Below are 21,786 nucleotides of genomic sequence, written 5' to 3'. Positions count from 1 at the left end.
AAATAAAATATAGCACTGTGAAGAAGGTAGAGGAAGGTTGCACTATTTGCCTCACCTGCCAGTCTTCTTGAGTAGCTCCTTCCATTATTAACAAGGTCCCATGATCCAGGGGTACACATACTCTTTGCACATAAGTGTAGTCCTCATTCTCCTGAAAGGAAACAGTGAATACCGTTAAGTGTGGGTCATGAATGTAATTGGCAGGTGTGTTATACAAAAGGCCTAAGAAATTTCTAGCACAGTAAACTACTAATTCTCATTGCATGAGATGGGAGTGGGAGGCTCAGTTTTCAGAAGCTCTTTATATTACCAATTTAATGCAGTTTCTGAGGGCAAAACATGGTGGGATAGAATTGTAGAATAGTTTGTAGTATGGGGAGGGGGCTTAACTCTACCTCACACCCCTGCTCCCTCATTAGAAATGGTTTTGTTGGCTGCTTTAAACTTTAATAGGTAAAAAGTCAAGCTTATTACAGATTCCTGTGTTTCTTCCTCCTTCCAAGACTTGGAGAAACCTGTACCAAAATAATTATTTAGGTATGCTCAAAAACTGTATGACATGTGGCTGGGGCTGTCCACTCATCTGATCCAGAACAATTTAACTCTCTTCTCTGGAGTACATCAATTTATCAGTCATTCTACATGACATTGCCAATATTAACATATCTGAAGCAGTGTGCATGCACACAAAAATACATGCCGTCAAAGTCTTAAAAGTGCACCTGGACTCAAACTTGGTTCTGCTGCTTTAGACCAACATGGCTACCCACCTGAAAGTACCTGCACAGTTTCATATCAGATTAGCTGTTCAGGGTAAATCAAAGCCAAATCTAAAATTCTTATTTATATGTCTCTTCTCTCACAGTGGAAGGGGTATCATCATAACCAGTTAGGTAGATTCTTGACTTTAATTTTGGGTTGTATATATTTATAGTTTCCAGAAAAATTTCCATCCCAAATCTGACACAAAGCAAGCTTACTATAAATCCTTAACACTATTTTGCTTCCTTATATATTTGGGAAACAGCCACCTGGGAGGAGACTGTCCGGGCCCTGTCCATCCAGGTCCACCGTGATTGGAGAGAGGCAGCAACAGCTACAGGTATGCCCCTGCTGGGAGGGAGCCGGGGGGAGTCTACCTGCGGGTCGCAAAGCCCTGTTGCCACCGGCTGGGGGGGGAGCTTTCCACTCCCTTTAGCCCGCTTTGCGGGCCAAAGGGAGCCGCAGCCAGCCTCTCACGCCCTCCTGCTTGCCGCCCCTTTCAAAGCCCATTTTTAAAATTTTTAAAAAAATTTTTAATTTTTAAAATTTTTTTTTAAATGGGCTTTGATACTGGTAAGTAAATTTGAAGCATTTCTAATTTCCAAGTGCTAGAAGTTCTTAACTGACAGCAATTAGGGAGCTGTATAAAGTAACTGCAATGGGGTAGAGCCAAAACATCACCTAGAAACAATTCTCTATGGTAAAAAATGATGAATACCAACCACACATTCTGAAATGCTGTTTTGGAGGGCAGAGTAACCTGGACTAGTGGGGTAAAAAACTGTTTGGCATTCATACTCCACAAAAGCCACAAGAATGACACATACAGAATTTAAGTATGAGGCACTTTTAACAGGGAAATTTTTAGGAAGTATGGTAAGTTTCTGGAAGAACCCTGGAAAGATTTCAAAGACTAGAAATCTCTTTCAATCAAAAGGTAGTGCTGTTACACAGCCGCTAACCTACTGAACATTATATGCAACCAAGGATATAAGGACGCAGACAAAAGATAGACTGCGAAAAAAGAACCAAAAGGAAAACACAATGCATTATTAATAAAGATAACAATCAGGGTAAAAATGCAACTATTACCAGTAAACCTTATAAAACCTAAATTGACTACTCACCCACTACCTGATTGGCCCTCTTTGGGGGTATGCAACCAATAGAGATGGAACACTCTGCCAATGAGGGCCAATCAGTTCAAATTGCACTCTGACAATACCAATCAGCAAAATTGCATGCAGATAAGTCACTCCTACCTGAATATTCCCCCAATAGGAGATGACCCTCAGCCAGTAATGGTCCACCTTGGTAGTTTAGCCCAGATCAGTAGAGCACTCTCAGCCAGGAAAAGCTAATAAGGAATCAGCTCTCTGCCTCCAACTTCCTGCCAGTTTCAAAAGTTTGCTGGGTAGAAGAGGAGCCAGCCTTGGAACATACTCTACTGCCAGTAAATTGCCCTGGCCTCTTTCAACTCAGAGCACATGGGGGGAGGGCAAGCTACATTATGGGGAGCCTCTACTTGTCTTCTGGAGAGGGGAGCTGAGGAAGGCCCAGAAATGGCCCCCCTGCTAGCTCTCTGGGACCAAGGGCAGTCTGCAAAAGCATTTACCCTGGGAGTGTTTACTGATAAGTAACTCATGGTGCCTGCCCTGGAAATGTTTACTCATGAGAAAGTCATAACACCCAGCCAGGAATGCCCCACCTTGGTAGTTTAGCTCGAATCAGGAGGAAGCTCTCAGCCAAGAAAGGCTAATACCCAAACAGCTCTCTACCTCCAACTTCCTGCCGGTTTCAGAAGTTTGCTGGCTGAAAGAGGAGGCAGAATATGCCCTACTGCCAGTAATTTGCCCTGGCCTCCTAGCCTCTTTCAACTCAGAGGACATGGCAGGGGGAAATGAGCGGCGTTCTGGCACAGTTTCTGGAAGGTGGGGGGGGGGGGGCTGTGGGAGGGCTGGGAATAGTCCCTTGCCAGCCCCTCTGGGACCCAGGATAGCCAGGAAAAGCTTCTGCCCTGGGAATGTTTACTCATGAGTAAGTCATGTGAGGTTTGCAATCTGAGAAGGGAGGAATGCTTTGGGGGTAAGCACCACAAGGCTATTGCAGCAGGGAAAATAATGCTGATGTGGATGGGACTGGGAAGATGTAGACTTTTCCCTTTCTATATGAAGAACAATCGAGTCGGTTCTTATATGCCTATTCTTTCTACCAGAGGGAGTCTCATAGCAGCCTCGTCCAGCCTTTGGGAAAGGTGTGGGTGGGTGGGAAGGTGATGACCTGTGTAGATACTGTTGCATGGATTGGGGGTAGGAGGCCCAGTTCACCTCAGAAGCAGCTGTTTTCTCCAGGAGAACTTCCTTCCCTCCTCCCTCTTTCTTTCTCTTTTTCTCTGTCTCTTTTGTCCTGTCTTTTTTCATCTTCCTGAAGGTTTACAGGCCCCCACCTGGAAGCTGCCAACCCAGCTGGCTTCATATGGAGGGGGAGTCAGGAATCAAACCCAGTTCTTGAGAATAGAATCTGCTACTCCTTAACCACTTCACCATACTGGATCTCAAGATCGAGCAGGGAGTGGGGGTGGCAAAACCCAGGAAGGTCACACTGCAGGTGTATGTGATAGTGCCTTGTATTCCTGGGTTGTTCTGACACAATCAAAATAAGGAAACTCAATAAAATCATAGAGCTGGAAGAGATATCCAGGGTCATATAGTCCAACCCCCTGCACAATGCAGGTTACTCACAACTACCCACAACTACCCACAGTGACTCCAATTTCAAGTACAAGTGATCCCCCCTCCCCAAAAATCTCCAGAATCCAGCCTGGCCTGGAGAAAATTCACCTACCATCCCACAGCAGCAATCAGAAATTCCCTGGGTATGCAAGGAAGGGCTACAAGAAACAAATGCTGACACATCCCTTCCTGCCCACCTACTCACAAGATGCCCAAGTTCATAGAATCAGCATTTCTGTCAGATGACTATCTAGCCTTTGCTTAAAAACATCCAAAGGAGAACCCACAACCTCCCAAGGAGGCCTTTTGTTTAAATTACTGACTTCATTAAAAAAAACTTTATATCCACCCCCACCCCCAACCTGGTGTCCTATCGTGATATTCCATGGACAACCATGGCCTTGACTTTCAGAAACAGTCATAATAAGAAATTTGGACTCCAGGCAAAAACAGATAACCCAGTCTTCAGCTGCATTATGTTTCACAAGGTGAGAGACTACCAAAATCATCAAGACTCATAACAACAAGTAGGCACAGTCTACTGACAAAGTCTCTTTGGCCTCTCAACAACTGAAAACTGCAGGAAAACATAAGTAATGATGAAAAAACTATCTAGATTTTAAAAGGGAGGGTAGCAGATTTCAGTTTGAAATTCTGTAATGTTGCAGTTTCATTAATTCATGCCACTTTGACTAGTAAACATATCTGTCCTTCTCTTTCCACATCACGCAGAGTAAAGCCTGCTTACCGTGAGGAGAGAGACACAGCAGCCCTGGCTCTGTGTCTCTGCCAATGTCTAGCTGGGCTCTCTGATGAGCCAGCCAGCAAGCCCTGATCTTCTCACTGAGAAACTCTCAATAAACTTCTAAGTAGCCCCAGGGTTCTCTCAACCAAATCAGAGTTCTGCCCACGGAAGTTGAAAGGGAGGGGCATTACACACAGCAGATCAACAGAAGGAAAGGAAGCTGATGGCAGTGCTGCACAGTACACCAGCAGCTGCAGGCAACCAGGACTTATATGAAACCCTGAACACAGCAGACAAACATATTGTGTGTGTGTGTGTATGAGACAAGTATACAACTTCACCAGCTTTATCTCATTTGCGTCAAATCCCTTCAGCAATGTAAACACAGTTCCTGTTTTGGTAAGCAGTCTGACACATGATATAGTGTCTCAAGTAGGGACTAGGGTGCCGCAAATGAGGTATTTATCACATGCTCCATGAAAACTGTAACAGCACCTCTTCACAACAGCATTCAGAGCAGAAGTCAAGGCTTTAAAAGAAAACAGGGCTACTAGCTTATTGGACAGAATCCAGCAACTGCTAAAACACTCTCTGAAATGGAACATTTGTACTATCCACATGTCGCCTGTATTAGGCCTGGGTTTATCCCCCATGAGTGCGAGAGGGAGCATGGTGGATCGGCACTGAAGGAATACATATATTAAGGGGTGGAGGAAAACTCAGCTGGGGCAAAAAAAGCAGATCGATAGTTCAACTGAACCATCTCCTGCATATCTCAAGAGGCTGTAAATCCACAGTTAATGGAAGAGCTAAGTAAATAAGCCATTAATGACATAACAATTGTGCTCTGGAAACATCTGCCAACCTTATATGCAAGGGATAGACTGAGCAAATACTGCACCTCTGACTGGATGTTCTACATGTATCACCCAAACAGCAGAGGACAGGACAGAGATAAAATAGTGATCTATAAGCCACTATAAGCATCTACTCTCTATTATTTAAACATGGTAGTGATCAGAGAATTCTATTAGTATACCAATCATACCCTCAAGTCTGCACTGACATTATATATTTGCACTCTTTACAAACAACCATCTTCCATCTTATATTCTGATAGTGAAGTCAGCCACATCTTTGGATGCTTAAATGTGGTGACTGGAGCTGTGAAGGGGCAGGACAGATATTCCATAAACCAGAACAGGGCATCAGGTTTGCAGGAAAATCTTAAATATATTGGATGGTTTTAAAGATTCCAAAAATTATAAAAGGAACATATGTAGCTTAAAAAAAACTGATTCACTCAGTGGTTGTTGCTGAGCAACCACAGGATTGCAAGGATTCAGTTTATGCAAGTACAAAGGCAGAGGGAGGGGGCAGGCCCCTTTCCATGACAATTCTGGCCTTTGAAGGAAGGCTCCTTGGAGCCACAATTGACAAGAGTTGCTAGCTCCAGGTTGCGAAATTCCTGGAGATTTTGTGATGAAGTCTGAGGAGTGCAGGGTTTGGGGAAGGGAGAAGCCTCAGCATGGTATAATACCACAGATGTCACTACCCAAAGGTGCCATTGTTTTCTAGGGGGACAGATGTTTGGAGTTTATGGTTGCAATTCTGGGGAATCTCCAGGTTCCACCTGAAGGCTGGAAACCCTGGGCCTGGATGATTTTTTACCACCTGACTTGCATGACTCACATAGACCAGGCTCCTTGCTCCTGTTTAATTGCAGTCACCCTATGAAAGCCAGTGTGGCACTGCACTTGGAACAGGCTTTTGTGAAACCCTGGGGTTTCTTGATGGCCCTGAATCGGTTCCCTGAATGGGTGGGAGTTGGTTAATTTTCCATATATTATTAAAATGTGTTAAACATGTCAACTCAACCCCCCTTCCCAAAATGGCCAATGATGGGCCTGGAGGGGGTGGGAAGGGGAGAGATCCCAAGTGGGTGTGTACACAGCTATAGTTCCCAACCCTATTCTGCATCATCACACCATCTCTGGGGTTTCTCAAAATCTGAGGAATGTTTCAGGGTTTTTCTAATAGTAAAAAGGTTGAGAAAGGCTGACATAGAGCTTCAGGGTAGGGCCTGCAAGATTCAGGTTTGGATCCCTGTCTTGCTGGGGAAGCTGACTGCGTGATTTTGGATCTATCACATACTTTCACCCAAACCTACCTCCCAGGGTTGTGCAGACAAAGAGGAAGAGAACAAAATACTGTTAGCTGCTTTGATCCCTCCTGTGGAGAAAGAGCATAGTTTATCTAGGCAAAGGCTACAGGGAAGGAGGTGATGAAAGCTGAAGACAGATAAATGTAGGTTGGCCACTGAAAAATTCCTGGAGATTTGAGGAGTGGGCCTGGAGAGGGGAGGGACCTCAGCAGCCATTTCCTCCAGGGAAGCTAGCATAGTCAACTTCCAGGTGAGGGCTGGAGATCTCCTGGCCTTACAATCGTTCTCTAGATAACAGAGATTAGTTCCCCTGGGGAAAATGGCAGCTTTGAACCTATGGCATTATATCCTGCTGAAGTTACTTCCCTCCCCAAACGTCATCCCACTAAATCTCAAGGAATTTCCCAACTTGCAGCTTGCAATGCGTAGCTGGAAGCTCCATTGTGATTCCTGGAAAATTACCACTGCACTGCCGCTGATGGGGGAAGGAGTAGGTGGACAACTGGTAGAGCGAGGAGGGCAGAAAAAGAGAGGAAGTGGAGGAGGGAGAAGTAAGAGAACATGTTAGACAGAGGGACAAAGAGTGAGAGACAGAACTAAGGGGAGAGGGAAGGAAACAAAGGTGGTGGTGAAGAATGGGATAGCTGTTCCTGCAAGATTCTGGTGGGTCCCCACTTGAACATCCTATTCTTTCCCCAAGGAATAAGGTACCTTGTATAAGATTCTAAAGCAGCTTACGAGGCCAAGCAAGCGTAGCTTCTATAGGAAAACTATGCAGCACAGACGATGTTCTAAAGTTTTCTTTTTGTAGTTTCTTGGTTTGGGCTCATGGGCTTCATACCTTTTAAAAACTTCTCAAATTGAGTGGCCTATTATTTCTGAAGTATTGCTACCTTAAGCTCTTGTCTCTGTTGAAATTACCACATTGATTACTGGGGGTGGGGTGGAATCTCCTGATTCAGGAATCGTGTGATCTTTCAAACACCTCACTTGGTCTCTATTTTAAAACTGTACTTTTAAAATAAGAGCCTCTTGTGGCGCAGGGTGGTAAGGCAGCGATATGCTGTCTGAAGTTCTGACCATGAGGCTGGGAGTTCGATCCTAGCAGCTGGCTCAAGGTCGACTCAGTCTGCCATCCTTCTGAAGTCGGTACCCAGCTTGCTGGGGGGGGGGGGGGTAAAATGGTAATGACTGGGGAAGTCACTGGCAAACCACCCTGTATTGAGTCTGCCATGAAAATGCTAAAGGGCATCACCCCAAGGGTCAGACATGACTCAGTGCTTGCACAGGGGATACCTTTACCTTTACTTTTAAAATACATTAAAATAAATTTCCAATTTTGGTTTCTGCCAAACAGGCACAGATGAGGTCCCAGAAAGAAAGCTCTGATCATCATTACCCTGAAATGAAGAAACAGAACAGGCTTTTAAATCCCACCTTCACTATTAAGTGAACCAAGATGCCTTCTCTGCAGCTCGTGCTCCCTGAAACCTCTTTCCCGGTACGGTCTTTTCAGTTCCTAGTAGTAAGAGCTGGCCTTGTTCTTTAAATAGTAAGGAATCTACAATAGAGCACAGACATGGGCTTTTGAAAAACGCAGGAATTCTCAGTATTCTCTACAACAAGGGATAGGACTTTTCTTTCTCTCTCATTTGAAGGGCACAGTTACCCAGAGGTTATCTTCACAAACGTTTGTCATGAGCACTTTCAGAACATCACAGACATCCACTTATTACCTAAAACATTTATCCATACCCCCCACACATCCTAAACTATTAGTTTCCTTGGTTACAAGCAAAGCAACCGCATACCAACTAGCTATTATATAGTTCAGCTTCATAGCTTACACTGCAGAGCAGATTTTAAAGCTGGCATATTAACTGCATTGAACTAATTCCTCAGGAAGGTGCAGGGCGGTCTGCAGCATCTTCAACAGAGCCAGGACATTTTTGTACATCTTAGAACTGGAGCCCTACACCTGGGATCTATGTGGTATGTGAGGCTTTCAAAGGGCTGAATTACACATGACATTGAAGTTCTAGTGCTGATCTCCAGGCATGTAATTTAACTTGTGACAGCATGTTTGTGGGGCTGGGGACACCTGACCTGAAGCAGAACCAAGGGGGGTGGGGGGGCTGAGGAAGCAGTGGTGCTTAATGGTCCCTATTTAATCCCCAATTATAAATGAATACTTGGACTGCTATAAGCCTGATATGGAAAAAAATAGTTACCCATATTGTACATATTTACTATTCTTAGTTTAGCAATGGTGTGTGTCAGTATATATTATACAAAACCAAAAAGGGAACAAAAACCCAACCTTAAAGTCAGGAACTCAAAAGTTAAGTTATAAAACAATATAAAATTTAAACAATTATTTATTAAACTGCACCAATATTAGGTTAAAAACAAAGTAAAAACCGTATTAAAAACTATACAGATCTAACTGCACACAAATAGACCAAACACGTTTCGACCCTACTGGGTCTTCCTCAGTGGTCAATATTATTGAATAATGCACTCTTATCTACAACCAATTATAATGTATAGCTGTGTGGTGAAGAGAAATCCTGGAAAAATAAATGTAGCAACAGGTTAGAATGAGCAAATATTAAAAAGGAAAAGTCTAATATATTTTCTTTGTAAGCTGTTCAAACACAAGTGCTGACTTACTGTTAGGTGTAGCCCCAACAAATACTGATATAATATTTCTTTTTGGACCACCACCTTCTAAGATATATGATATCTAGGAACACCACTCTGTAAAAATAATGTAAATATAAGACCACAATTCAAAATTTGAATGTAAAAATGCCCATATTTCAAACAGGATATTTCCATACATACCTCAGCTACTGTTTTACTCTGCACAGAGAGTGCATCTCATGTGTGTCAGGAAAAAAACTTTGTGATAGCAATGGGGAAGAAACTATTTATGCCAACCTATGAGGCTGATGCAATCCAGCTGTGTCAAGTATGTATGACGGATACCATTTGTGAACAAACTGCTTGGTTCACACAAACTGCAGATGACTGTGGATTCCTGCAACACTCTTATATTACAGGATAGTTATCACAGATCCACTACTGCAGCAAGTAGCCCTAAGAAAACAGCCCTTCATTGGTAATGTATCAGTAAAACTATAGAGTAAGTAGAAATACCAGAACACATGTTTTAACATGAACAAAATCTTATTGCAACAGACAGGAACTTCCAAGGCAGCAATGAGCCCAGGCCTAATGCAAATGAGCTCGAAAGGGGGATTAGACCTCCCGCTAACTCCACTCTGACCTAGCAGGACTTTCTCCTAAACCTGAAGGAGTCACAGAAAACCAGGCAGTAAATTCTTGAATATAAAACTAACGTTTGTTAAACTCACCCCAAGGAAAAGCAAAAAGACTTCATTTTATTCCACACACACACACTGTCTTGTCCCCAGGCATATCAAGGCTGGTTTTTGATGCAGCTGACACAATGTGAACTGAAAAATCCTGAGAGGTAGTAAAGGCAATTCTGTTCCCCCTGCCGGGTTCTCTTTGTGTCTCAGATCCTGTGGGATTTTTTCCTCTGTTCTGAGAAGTAGGATAGTGATGGGTATTGCCATAGATTTCTTGGGAAAATGGCTTTCTGTTCGGGACAGAGCTTCTCCTTCCTTGTTATCAAAAGGATGAGGTAGAGTGATCCTGGAGACTTGGTGGGAACTGACCCAGGGCATCTTCAGTATCATCAGAGGTTGCCTACCACAATAGCCAAGATACCACTGTAGAAAGGGCTGATGAGAGGGAGGCAATCACACACACAATGTCACTTTGAGTTCCCCGAAAACAGGAACATTATCTTCATGATCTTCAAAATTATCTTTCATAGCGTGTGTTCACTGCAGAGAATGGAACAGTTTCATAGAGCTGCTATAGCTTGACTTTGCACAGCCTTGAAGTGGACACAATCAAATCCACCCAAACTCAGTTCAAGCCTTTTGCCAAGCATTCCATTAAAAAAAGAAGTGGCTAAGAAACACTAATGTGGCATGTTGGTTAAAATAAAGCATAATTAAATCAATCATGGATAAATACTCATGGGCCATCAGTAAGCCATCAGTTCAGAACTCCTTCTCATTTGAGGAACATGACAGGCATTTCTATCAAGGATGGGACATTCAAGGATGTTCTGATGCAACTTCTTCAGTGAAAAGCCAGTTTCATGCACACATGGTCCATCCCTGCCATTCTGTTCATTCAGTTACTCTGGCAAAGAGGGCACTGGTGAAACAGGAAAAGAAGTGAACAGCCTTCAACCGTTCATTAGGAGGAATATGATAAAGATAGACCGGGCTCCTTTCACCTCTGAGTGAAAGGGAATGGGGGGGGGGGGAATCAGAAAACAAAATTTTGTCTCTCTCCTTCACAATGCTCAACTAAAACATATATTGTAAGTCATTAGATTTTTTAAAGCAAGATTTGGAGGTTGGAAGTATCAGGTGCATCAGTAACAGACTGTTTAGAAGCCAAGCCCATCCTTCTATAGAACTCTGCTTCTTCTGAATGCTTACAATCAACAGGCCTGCCCTGTTCACATTTCTGAAGGCAAATCTTCTTTAGTTCAGTTTACTATGGTCAGCTGTTCCAGTTGACATGAGTAACCCACCACAGCAGAGCAGTCAGGTCAGAACTTGTGATGACTAACATCTAGTCAATCAAAGGAGGCCTTAACATTTAGTGGAAGAAGTCCAGTTGTGAGCATTCAAGTGAACATACAACTGTACACAACAGCAACAACCGTGGTTTTGCATGATAGTGGCACCACAGAGCAATGGATCCATGATTTTTGTGGTCCAATCTGTGGCCCAGGGCCTGATGTGATTGGACAATGAATGTGGGATGACTCAATACAAAAATCCTAAGGATTCACGAGGACACGTACTTTGTAGCCATATTTTTGCACTGTGGCAACTCCAAGAAGGTAGCTGCAGTGAACAGAATCATTAAGGATTTAAACTTTTTAAACTTTTCAATTGTTTAACTGTTTTACTGAACTGAATTGCTTTATTGAATAGTAAATTGCCCTGAGACAGCTATGCCAAGAGGGGCAAGTCAGTAAATTCATTCAATCAAGGAAAGCTTTTCTTCCCATGTAAAGTTACTCTTCCCCCCTGAATCATGTCCCATGCAAAAGACATGCAGTCTGTTAGCAATATACTTCTGCATCTTCAATTCTAAAACAGTTTCAACAACCACTAGTCAATGCTCAAGGAAAAACATTGCTTTTACTGAAACTCCATATATGACAGATTAACTGGACAGCATGAAAATCTTATATTTTATTCAGGACATTTGTATACCTCCATTCTACACTCCCTCAGATTTCCTCAAATACCTTCTGCATAGGGGTGTGCAAAAAAACAACAACCCAAGTTTGAAAAAGAACCTACCAGGGAATCTAATTCTATGGGCTCCCAAAGAAACTGCCCCAATCTTCCATTTTGTTTTTCTAATGGAGGGGGAAAGGGGCTTTTAAACTTTAAATGGAGTGTAGTCCCTTTTGCAAGCTGTGGCTGTGCAAGTGAACTCCGATGGCACTTAAAGCGCTCACAGTCCCTTTAAAGGCCTCCTCCAAACTGGGAGTTCACTCCAAAGGCCTGTAAAAGGACTGTGCCTTTAAAATGACTTTGGAGGACTGAGCCTTTTAAATGCACTTTAACTGAGGTCCTGAAAAATCCCAAATGTTTTCAGGATTTTTCAGGCTTGGCATTTTGGATAGCCAAAAAATAGTAAAATATATATCTGGCTGAATTAATACCACCACCACCATTTCTGGAAAAAAATATCTTCAGATACTACTGGAAAACAGTAATGATGAAATGCATTGCAGAATGATGAAGGGGGATTCTACAATTAAGGAGCACCAACCAAGAAGGTTTAAAGGAAACCCCATGTAGCGCACAATATAGTCATTTGGATATTAACAAGACAAATATGATGTAGCCAGGTCTGCTTTCTTTGGGAATTATTGCTACTGATGAGCCAGCTCCAACTGATAAAAGGCATTCTTTACCACCTCTACCTGTCTGGGGGACAGAAAGTTGTCCAAGAGTACTTCCAGACTGTATATTAATTTCTCAGTTGGAGGACAGCCCCAGCTAAAATACGCATATTTATTCCTGTACTGGTTTCACTCCTGATCCACAGCACTTCCACCTTGTCAAGATTAAGTCTGTTCATCCTCATACAGTTTTGCACTGCTTTCCAACTGTGTTTCAGAACTCATATTGCTTACCCAGATGTAAACAAGGGAAAGACAGATCTGGATATCATCAGCATGCTAATGACACTTCACTACTAATCCCCTGATGGTTTCTTCCAGTGGTCTCCTATCAGCATGGGGGTTCTGCACAGGTTAACAGCAACAAGCACAGCTTCTTCTGCAACTAATCTCAAGAATGTACCAGAGCCAACCCCAAACAGTGCTTCCATGGCCCATTCCAGTTAGGTATTCCAGAGGGATATCATGGTTGAGTGCACTGACTGCCAAGAGTGAACAAAACCGAGGCTTTACCAGTATAGACCACCTGACAATTTTGGACCACACCAAAGTTGAAGCCCACATTCAGTCGTAGAATCATAGAGTTGGAAGGGGCCATACAGGCCATCTAGTCCAACCCCGTGTTCAACGCAGGATCAGCCCAAAGCATTCTAAAGCATCCAAGAAAAGTGTGTATCCAACCTTTGCTTGAAGACTGCCAGTGAGGGGGAGCTCACCATCTCCTTAGGCAGCCTATTCCAACTGCTGAACTACTCTGACTGTGAAAATTTTTGTCCTGATATCTTGCCTATATCATTGTACTTGTAGTTTAAAACCCATTACTGCGTGTCCTTTTTCTCTGCAGCCAATGGAAAGAGCATCCTGCCCTCCTCCAAGTGACAATCTTTCAAATACTTAAAGAGGGCTATCATGTCCCCTCTCAACCTCCTTTTCTCCAGGCTGAACATTCCCAAGTCCCTCAACCTATCTTCATAGGGCTTGGTCCCTTGGCCCCAGATCATCCTCATCGCCCTCTTCTGTACCCTTTCAATTTTATCTACGTCCTTCTTGAAGTGAGGCCTCCAGAACTGCACACAGTACTCCAGGTGTGGTCTGACCAGTGCTGTATACAATGGGACTATGACATCTTGTAATTTGGATGTGATGCCCCTGTTGATACAGCCCAAAATGACATTCGCCTTTTTTACTGCTGTATCACACTACCTGCTCATGTTTATAGTTTACAATCCACAAGTACCCCAAGGTCTCGTTCACACACAAACACTTGGTGTTGCAAAGCCACACCATTAACAAAGTTTGTGTAATATAGGTGGCTGAGACATTGGCCAACAGATATTTAGACTTGCTACATCAATTTTGAATTATGGTGTTGGAGACAAATGCTGCGAATACCATGGACAGCCAAAGTTACCAACAAGATAGTTTTAGAGAGAAGCAAACCAACTATGTCATTGTTGTTGTTATGTGCGAAGTCGTGTCCGACCCATCGCGACCCCATGGACAATGATCCTCCAGGCCTTCCTGTCCTCTACCATTCCCCGGAGTCCATTTAAGTTTGCACCTACTGCTTCAGTGACTCCATCCATCCACCTCATTCTCTGTCGTCCCCTTCTTCTTTTGCCCTCGATCTCTCCCAGCATTAGGCTCTTCTCCAGGGAGTCCTTCTTTCTCATGAGGTGGCCAAAATATTTGAGTTTCATCTTCAGGATCTGGCCTTCTAAAGAGCAGTCAGGGCTGATCTCCTCTAGGACTGATTGGTTTGTTCGCCTTGCAGTCCAAGGGACTCGCAAGAGTCTTCTCCAGCACCAGAGTTCAAAAGCCTCAATTCTTTGACGCTCGGCCTTCCTTATGGTCCAACTTTCGCAGCCATACATTGCAACTGGGAAGACCATAGCCTTGACTAAACGCACTTTTGTTGGCAGGGTGATGTCTCTGCTTTTTAGGATGCTGTCTAGATTTGCCATAGCTTTCCTCCCCAGGAGCAAGCGTCTTTTAATTTCTTTGCTGCAGTCCCCATCTGCAGTGATCTTGGAGCCCAGGAAAATAAAATCTGTCACTATCTCCATTTCTTCCCCTTCTATTTGCCAGGAATTGAGAGGGCCGGATGCCATGATCTTTGTTTTCTTGATGTTGAGTTTCAAGCCAACTTTGGCACTCTCCTCCTTCACCCGCATCAACAGGCTCTTTAGTTCCTCTTCACTTTCTGCCATTAGAGTGGTATCATCTGCATATCTGAGGTTGTTGATATTTCTCCCTGCAATCTTGATCCCAATTTGTGACTCCTCTAATCCCGCATTTCTCATGATGTGCTCTGCATACAAGTTAAATAGGCAAGGCGACAGTATACAGCCTTGCCGAACTCCTTTCTCAATTTTGAACCAGTCAGTGATTCCATGTTCAGTTCTCACTGTTGCTTCTTGACCTGCATATAAAATTCTCAAGAGACAAATAAGATGCTCTGGTATTCCCATCTCTTTAAGAACTTGCCACAATTTCTTGTGCTCCACACAATCAAAGGCTTTAGCATAGTCAATGAAGCAGAAGTAGACGTTCTTCTGGTACTCCCTAGCTTTCTCCATGATCCAGCGTATGTTGGCAATTTGATCTCTAGTTCCTCTGCCTCTTCGAAATCCTGCCTGTACTTCTGGAAGTTCTCGGTCCACATATTGCTGGAGCCTAGCTTGTAGGATTTTGAGCATAACTTTGCTAGCATGAGAAATTAGTGCGATGGTGCGGTAGTTTGAACATTCTTTGGCATTGCCCTTCTTTGGGATTGGAATGTAAACTGACCTTTTCCAATCCCGTGGCCATTGTTGAGTTTTGAGTATGTCATTAGAAGGCAAGATATTATGGCTGAAGCTCACTTTGGACACATCATGCAATCAAACTCGTTAGAAAAATAATTGATGCTCGGCATGGTCAGTGGCAAAAGGAAACGGGGTCGCCAGAGGATCCGCTGGTTTGACACTATCAAAGCCAACACAGGGATGACCATGAACCAACTAAAAGAAGCGGTCATTGACAGAGACGCGTGGCGGAAACTTTCCTATAGAATCGCTGATGGTCAGACACGACTGAACGGATGACATCATCATCAGCACATCAAAATAGGTTTGTTTCAAGAAGTAGTTTCCCCACTGCCTCTTTTAAACCAGGGCTAATTAGCCTGAACTTTCCGTCAGTGAGGTGTGAATAATTTGTACCATTGAGACATGCTTCCTCTGACAGATTTTACTCACCAGGATGTAAATGGACCCAGGAAATAGTAACAGGCCTCACATTTCCAAATATTCTGTTCACGTGCACAGGCTACACTAACAGAAAATATCCATATGGATACAAAAAGCAGAGTCTTGTTTAACTTCTCTGCAATTATGGTGGAGTATCAAACTGAACATAAAAATCAGTCACATTCAAAAGTACTCAGCAAATTGGTCACAGTAGCAATTTGAATTCTTCATCCTGTCCCCAGACAACATTTCAGACCTCTAGGTGCCCCTTCCACTCACAACTGTTTTCAGCTTTAGTACAAGAGAAAAAGAAATCGACTCCCAAGTGGCTTAATATCAACCTTTATCTTTTCTTAAAGAAAAGCAGAATGAACACTGCATTAAAATATGAAAAGAACATCTTTGATGGCTCATTTTGCAAGGGTATAATTTCCATCAGAAGCTCTTGAAAATCACATTTTGCAAAACTCCCTGGCATCAGGAGGTGGCTCTAGGGAAATTGCAGGGTAGTCAGAACTATCAGAACTTTCAGATTTTTGCTGAAAATACAAATGATTTGATGCACGTAATACACCCATGCATCTGTTCATGATTTTAATGGGGTGAGCTCATTTGAAGGTTGCCTTGGATGTGCAGAAAGACCCCAATCTCTTTGCATATGCTATACTTCCCTCCTCCTGACTCCAAAATGGAAATGAGAGTCGATGGAAGTTTCCCCATTCATCCAAGAAAAACAACAGAGTGCTGTTGTGAAAACATCCGGATGAGGGTGAAACCTTTTTTTTGTATGTTCTGTTTTAAATCCTTAAATAGCTGCCAAGCTCCAGGTGAAGGCTGGTGATCTTCTGGAATTACAACTGATTTCCAGGCAACTGAGATCAGTTCTCCTGGAGAAAATGGCTCACTAGGAAGGTGAACTCTATGACTTTGCAGCCTGCTGATGTCCTTCCTCTCCCCAAACCCAAATCTTCCTCAGTCTCTACCCACAATTCTCCAGAAATTTTCCAGCCCAGAGTTGACAATCTTACCAGTAAAGAAGCCAATCTAAGAATCTCTTATGATTCACACCATTCTAGCCAAGAGCTGGCCAGAAAGCAAAACAAGTATTTTGCATACAGCAGACTCTGCTGTTCAGTAGCTTTATGGCTGACATACTGAAGAAATGAAGCAACCCATATCAGCTTATGTCATACAGTCAGAAGACTAAGAAACCACAATAGTCAAAGCATTCATCAAGTACATTTACACAAAGACTAAACCCTTCTCATTTTCTAAGCTAGGAATGTAAACAAGCCTTTTTTTTGGTAGAACTACCCAAATAGTCCAGTTTAGGCAAAAACGGCATGCTCCTCTCAAAGACCACAGGGATAAAAATACGGTCACTTGATGTAGAATACATAGAGGTGTTCATGTATATATGTGATATCTTGTGTGTCTTTTTCCATAATGTGACAATATGATTAATTCTAGCTGCTGTCCATCAAATTCCATCCCCAGCCTCCAATCAAAGCAAATTGTTACATGAAATAAATATGATCATGTCTTTTTCTTATTATCCCCTGCTATTTCTCCAAAGATCATGCAGCATTTTCCAGTCAGTTCTCAAAACAGTCTCCCATGATGGAGTGGCCAGGCTGCTTTACAATGTCAGTTTGTATTCAAATCATTCTCTGGCCCAGGTTGATGGGTGAATGCATAACTTTCCTATTCACATTAAATGAAAACATGGAAAGAAATTAAAAACCAACAGATCAAAATAAGATACTTACAAAGGAGTAAAAACAAAATGTGAAAGTGACCATGTCATGCACATAATTTACAAAGATTGCAATCCTAAGTATGCTTACCAGCAAAACTAACATCTCCTAGTTCTGCCACAGTTCTCAGAGCTCCTAGTTCACTAACCAGTTCCAGTCCCCATTAGTACACATGCATCAGCCACAGTTCTACCCCTTTAAGATAACTGGCTCTCATTTTAGCTTCTAATTTTTAAAGGGGTGTGTGTAATTTAGAGAAACAGTTTGCACAAAGGAAGCAAAGGTCATGGCGCATGTGCAGTTAATAAAGTTGTTCCTACAATGACCCACTGTACTGGGCACATACTTCTCGCAGCTGTTAGCTCATATCGCCCCAACAAGCCCGGGAACCAATTTTCCCAGGGTCAGATGAGCCTGGATTCCCCCTTGGATCCATTTGCCAGATGTTTGGAAGCCGTGGCTGGATGGCTCAAGCAGAGCCGCCTGAAAATCAACCCCGCCAAGACAGAGGTCCTGTGGTTTGGGGGGAACGGAGCAGATCAGGAAGCGTGACCTTGGCTGGGACGCAACTCACCATCACGTCCCAAGCCAGGAATTTGGGTGTGACTTTGGATGCCTCGTTAACATTGGAGGCCCAGGTCAAGAAGATAGTGGGCCAGGCTTTCTTCCATCTTCACCAGGCCCGACTACTAGCGCCCTACCTGTCTCCTGACCACAGTGATCCATGTGACAGTCACCTCCAGAATAGATTTCTGTAACTCTCTCTATGTGGGCCTACCCTTGCGCCTGATCTAACTTGTTGGTGGCTCCAGGCCCCCAGGAGACGCATCTGCCCTGGCCCCTACCTGGTGGAATGAGCTCCCAGAAAAGCTGCGGGCTCTGTGGGATTTACCAGCTTTCCGCAGGGCCTGCAAAACAGAGCTCTTCCACCAGGCTTATGGCTGAGGCCGGCGCCACTTGGTGTGATCGGGTCCCCCTCTTTGGCAGTCCTTCAGGCTACCCCTGGTCTCCTCCTTAGGTAATGTCGCCGTGTTGGGTTGGTTGATGTATTTATGTATTAGCATGGTTTTTATGTATTAGGGGTTTTTATCGGGGGGGGTTTATATGCTGTTACCCGCCACGAGCCTTAGGGGAGTGGCGGGCTATAAACCTAAATAATAATAATAATAATAATAATAATAATAATAATAATGAGACTGCTTAGGGCAGTGGTTCTCAACCTTGGGGTCGCCTGGCTCCTTCTGAGGGGTCGCCAGGATGGCAGTGGAGCCATAGCACTGGCCGTCTCCATGCTGGCTCAAGATTGTTGCACACCTGCGAATGCTGCCCGCGCCACCACAGTTGGGGTCGTGGCGTGACGGCGATTGAGAACTGCTGGCTTAGGGGAATAGGATCACTGGAATTCCTCAGCTTCTGCAAGTGCAAACCCTGAAAACATGCAAGATTACCAACTGCCCATACACACCCATTCCTTGTTGCAGACTCCATGCAGTGGCCTATTTGGTGAGGTTAAGAAGACTCCCGCTCTCATGGCATGCAAAACATAATTATTCAGGAGGGCACTCCTCCGCAAGTTACAGAGTGATACTGTAATGAAATGGTTCAGAAAGATGTTTTTAACTGACTGGGACAGTGGACTATCTGTTGCTGTATATATTATTATGTATTATGTATTTTCCTACATAATTTCTACAACATTTAATGCCCAGTGTTAACAGTTATACCTTGTTTCAGCTTTTTCTGATTTCTGCAATTTTACAATCCTACTCAGTGGGTCTTCCCATTTATATTGTCTTAGATTGCAATCTACTTTGAGTCTCAATAAGAAAGGTAAATCAACAACATAAAATAAATAAACTCACAGGCTTGAGGGACATTAAAGGACATTCAGCTGCTATCGGTGTTTCAACCCTTCTAAGTCCTCACCAGGCCAGTTCTGTTTGTTTAGAGCAATATCTGCAAACATGGGGAGTCTCTGGAGCTTGTAGAGACCTCCAATTTGTTTGTAGGCCACGTGGTTTTGCTTTATTATTAGATGCAGCTGTAGAAACACTTATACTTAATATCCTTAATATGCTGTACAATAAAACCCAAACAAAATGCCAAAGATGGTTCAGAATATACCATTCCAGCAAGAAAGCTGTTACCCAGCTAAAGACATCCTAGGAGAAGTCCTTGCAACCCTGCAATCAGCCAAGTTTTTAACAGAGCAGAAAAACTAACTCAAAAACGTAGCTAGACAGACTGTTTTAGGCAGAGAGTTCGACAGGACTGATTTTATGGAAGAAGCCCCACTCCACGTTTTTGTCAGCCTTATTTATGAGAAGGACCTAATTAGGGCCTCTTCCATCAAGTTCCAGAGTGTATATTAACAGATCTGCATTTGAAGTTAGGGAATTGGGGGGAGGGATTAATTGCAAACATGAAGGGAATCCCAGTGTTGCATAAAAATACACTGAGGATTAAAATGCCCCCAAATAATAATAAAATATCAACAACTATACCTTTAGGAAAAAAATCCCCATGACCTCTCAGTGGTGGTTTCCGGAGGTTCCCACGCAACAACAGCATTATTGTTGAGTCTTATACCAAGCCTTGATTTCTACACTGGATCAACAATCTCCATGCCTCTCTACCAAACCTAGCAAGACTTCTCTAAAACTGACTCCCCCAATATGTGTGTGTGTGTATAAAGGTAAAGGTATTCCCTGTGCAAGCACCGAGTCATGTCTGACTCAATACAGGGTGGCCTTGCCAGTGCCTTCCCCAGTCATTACCGTTTTACCCCACAGCAAGTTTTACCAACCTCGGAAAGATGGAAGGCTGAGTCAACCTTGAGGAGGCTGCTGGGATCGAACTCCCAACCTCATGGACAGACAGCTTCAGACAGCTTTTCTGCCGCTTACCACTCTGCGCCACAAGAGGCTCATATATATATATATATTGCACCAGCCGATTGGGCTTTCCGCTTGTCAGTTCAGGGGCAAGGGGCCAATCGTTGCCCCCTCCCCCATCCCGGACCGAGCCCTCCCACACAGGCCTTGGCCATTTATACCGCTCCTGCAGAGTGGAGTAAAAATATATATATACACACACATACACACACACACATATATATATACAGAGAGAGAGAGAGAGAGAGAGAAAACCGTCTTCCAACTCCCATGACCACCCCTCAGGAGGGAGGGAGTTCGGAGTAGGTTGGGATTTGGTTTTTATGCTTTTTATGTGTCAGGATTTTATTCTTGTTGTAACCTGCCGCGAGTGAACTCTGAGAGCAGCAGGTAAGAAATTTAATATATAAATAATATATATAAGCAGACATATATCTAAGCAGAAGGAGCCATAATGCCAGATTGACAAATTCAGATCACCAACCGAAAGTTCCAGTTGCAATGCAATCCTTTTTAAATTGTGAATAAAGGCTCACACTTACAGGTAAGGGTTTCTTCCGCATCTCAAACATCCGTGTGGCACCAAAGTTGAGTGAGGCAATGACAGGATTTCTTCCCAGTGCAGGCTCATCATCACTGTGCCAGTCCACACTGTCCTTCTCATTGCGATACAGATTACAGAGCAGAGAGTTGAAGGTGAGCTTAGTGACCTCTTCAATGCGATCCTTCAGCATGGTCAACAGGGGGTGCCACTAGAATCAAGTCAACATTTATACATTTTACTTACATTTATATCCTCTGGGTCTTTATTCAGTGCAGGGTACACAGAGATCCCAAATGCACTGATCAGACTTGCTCAGCTTCAGCAAGTGCCTCTCAACACTGCTATGGGCCAGCAGAAAGGACGGGAAATCAGCATAGACAGGAGAGGACATAAGCATGACAACAAAACCTTAACATATCAAGAGAGACAGTTTTAGGGAGATGAACTTGAAACAGCAGCCCCAAAGCTCCAACTGATCCCTGCAAGCCTTTAGCCATTAACAATGAATATTAAAAGAATCGCCCAGACTCTGCCCCAGAACTTTCCATATTCACTTTTGCTGGTAGTCAGACCTGGGGAGACCCACCTACAGCCCTACCCACAATATGGAATCCATCGTGTATGTTTACTGTTTCTCCTCTTTTACTGCATCTTAAGACTATTCTTGAAAACATTCACACCTGACAATGGAAATGCCACTGGCTCAACCTATCTTAGTTGTATAACCTACTTGTATGGCACCTTCCCAAGTCTAGTGGCTTATGCTAAATTTCAGGCCCGGTCTTCCATGCTTATTAAAGCATGCCTAGATACTTCAACTCTCCAGGCCATGCAATCCTGTCCCTTCCTTGTAACTACCACTCCTTTGCAAATGTGATCCAAACTGGCAGGAAGAAGCTAAACAGTGGCACAATTGCA

General features: G+C 43.5%; 1 protein-coding gene across 6 annotated transcripts in view; it reads right to left on the bottom strand.

Annotated features, from left to right (window-relative positions):
• The window catches only part of ALKBH3 (alkB homolog 3, alpha-ketoglutarate dependent dioxygenase), a 52,347-nt gene that overhangs the window by 19,667 nt on the left and 10,894 nt on the right, over positions 1 to 21,786 (bottom strand). For 5 of the 6 annotated variants that reach the window (XM_077322230.1, XM_077322226.1, XM_077322229.1 and 2 more), the window contains exons 8-9: positions 20,867 to 21,076; positions 56 to 151 (exon numbers count right to left, since the gene is read on the bottom strand). In XM_077322230.1, the coding sequence (XP_077178345.1) occupies positions 56 to 151; positions 20,867 to 21,076 (306 nt within the window). Of the gene's footprint in view, positions 1 to 55; positions 152 to 7,840; positions 7,965 to 20,866; positions 21,077 to 21,786 lie in introns of all 6 variants that reach the window. The other variant, XR_013228372.1, reaches the window with a different exon arrangement.

Source organism: Paroedura picta, chromosome 2 (genome assembly GCF_049243985.1).
Source record: "Paroedura picta isolate Pp20150507F chromosome 2, Ppicta_v3.0, whole genome shotgun sequence".
Classification (NCBI taxonomy): Eukaryota; Metazoa; Chordata; class Lepidosauria; order Squamata; family Gekkonidae; genus Paroedura; species Paroedura picta.
Note: the sequence above shows the minus strand (reverse complement) of the source record. Positions and strands in the feature narration are given on the sequence as shown.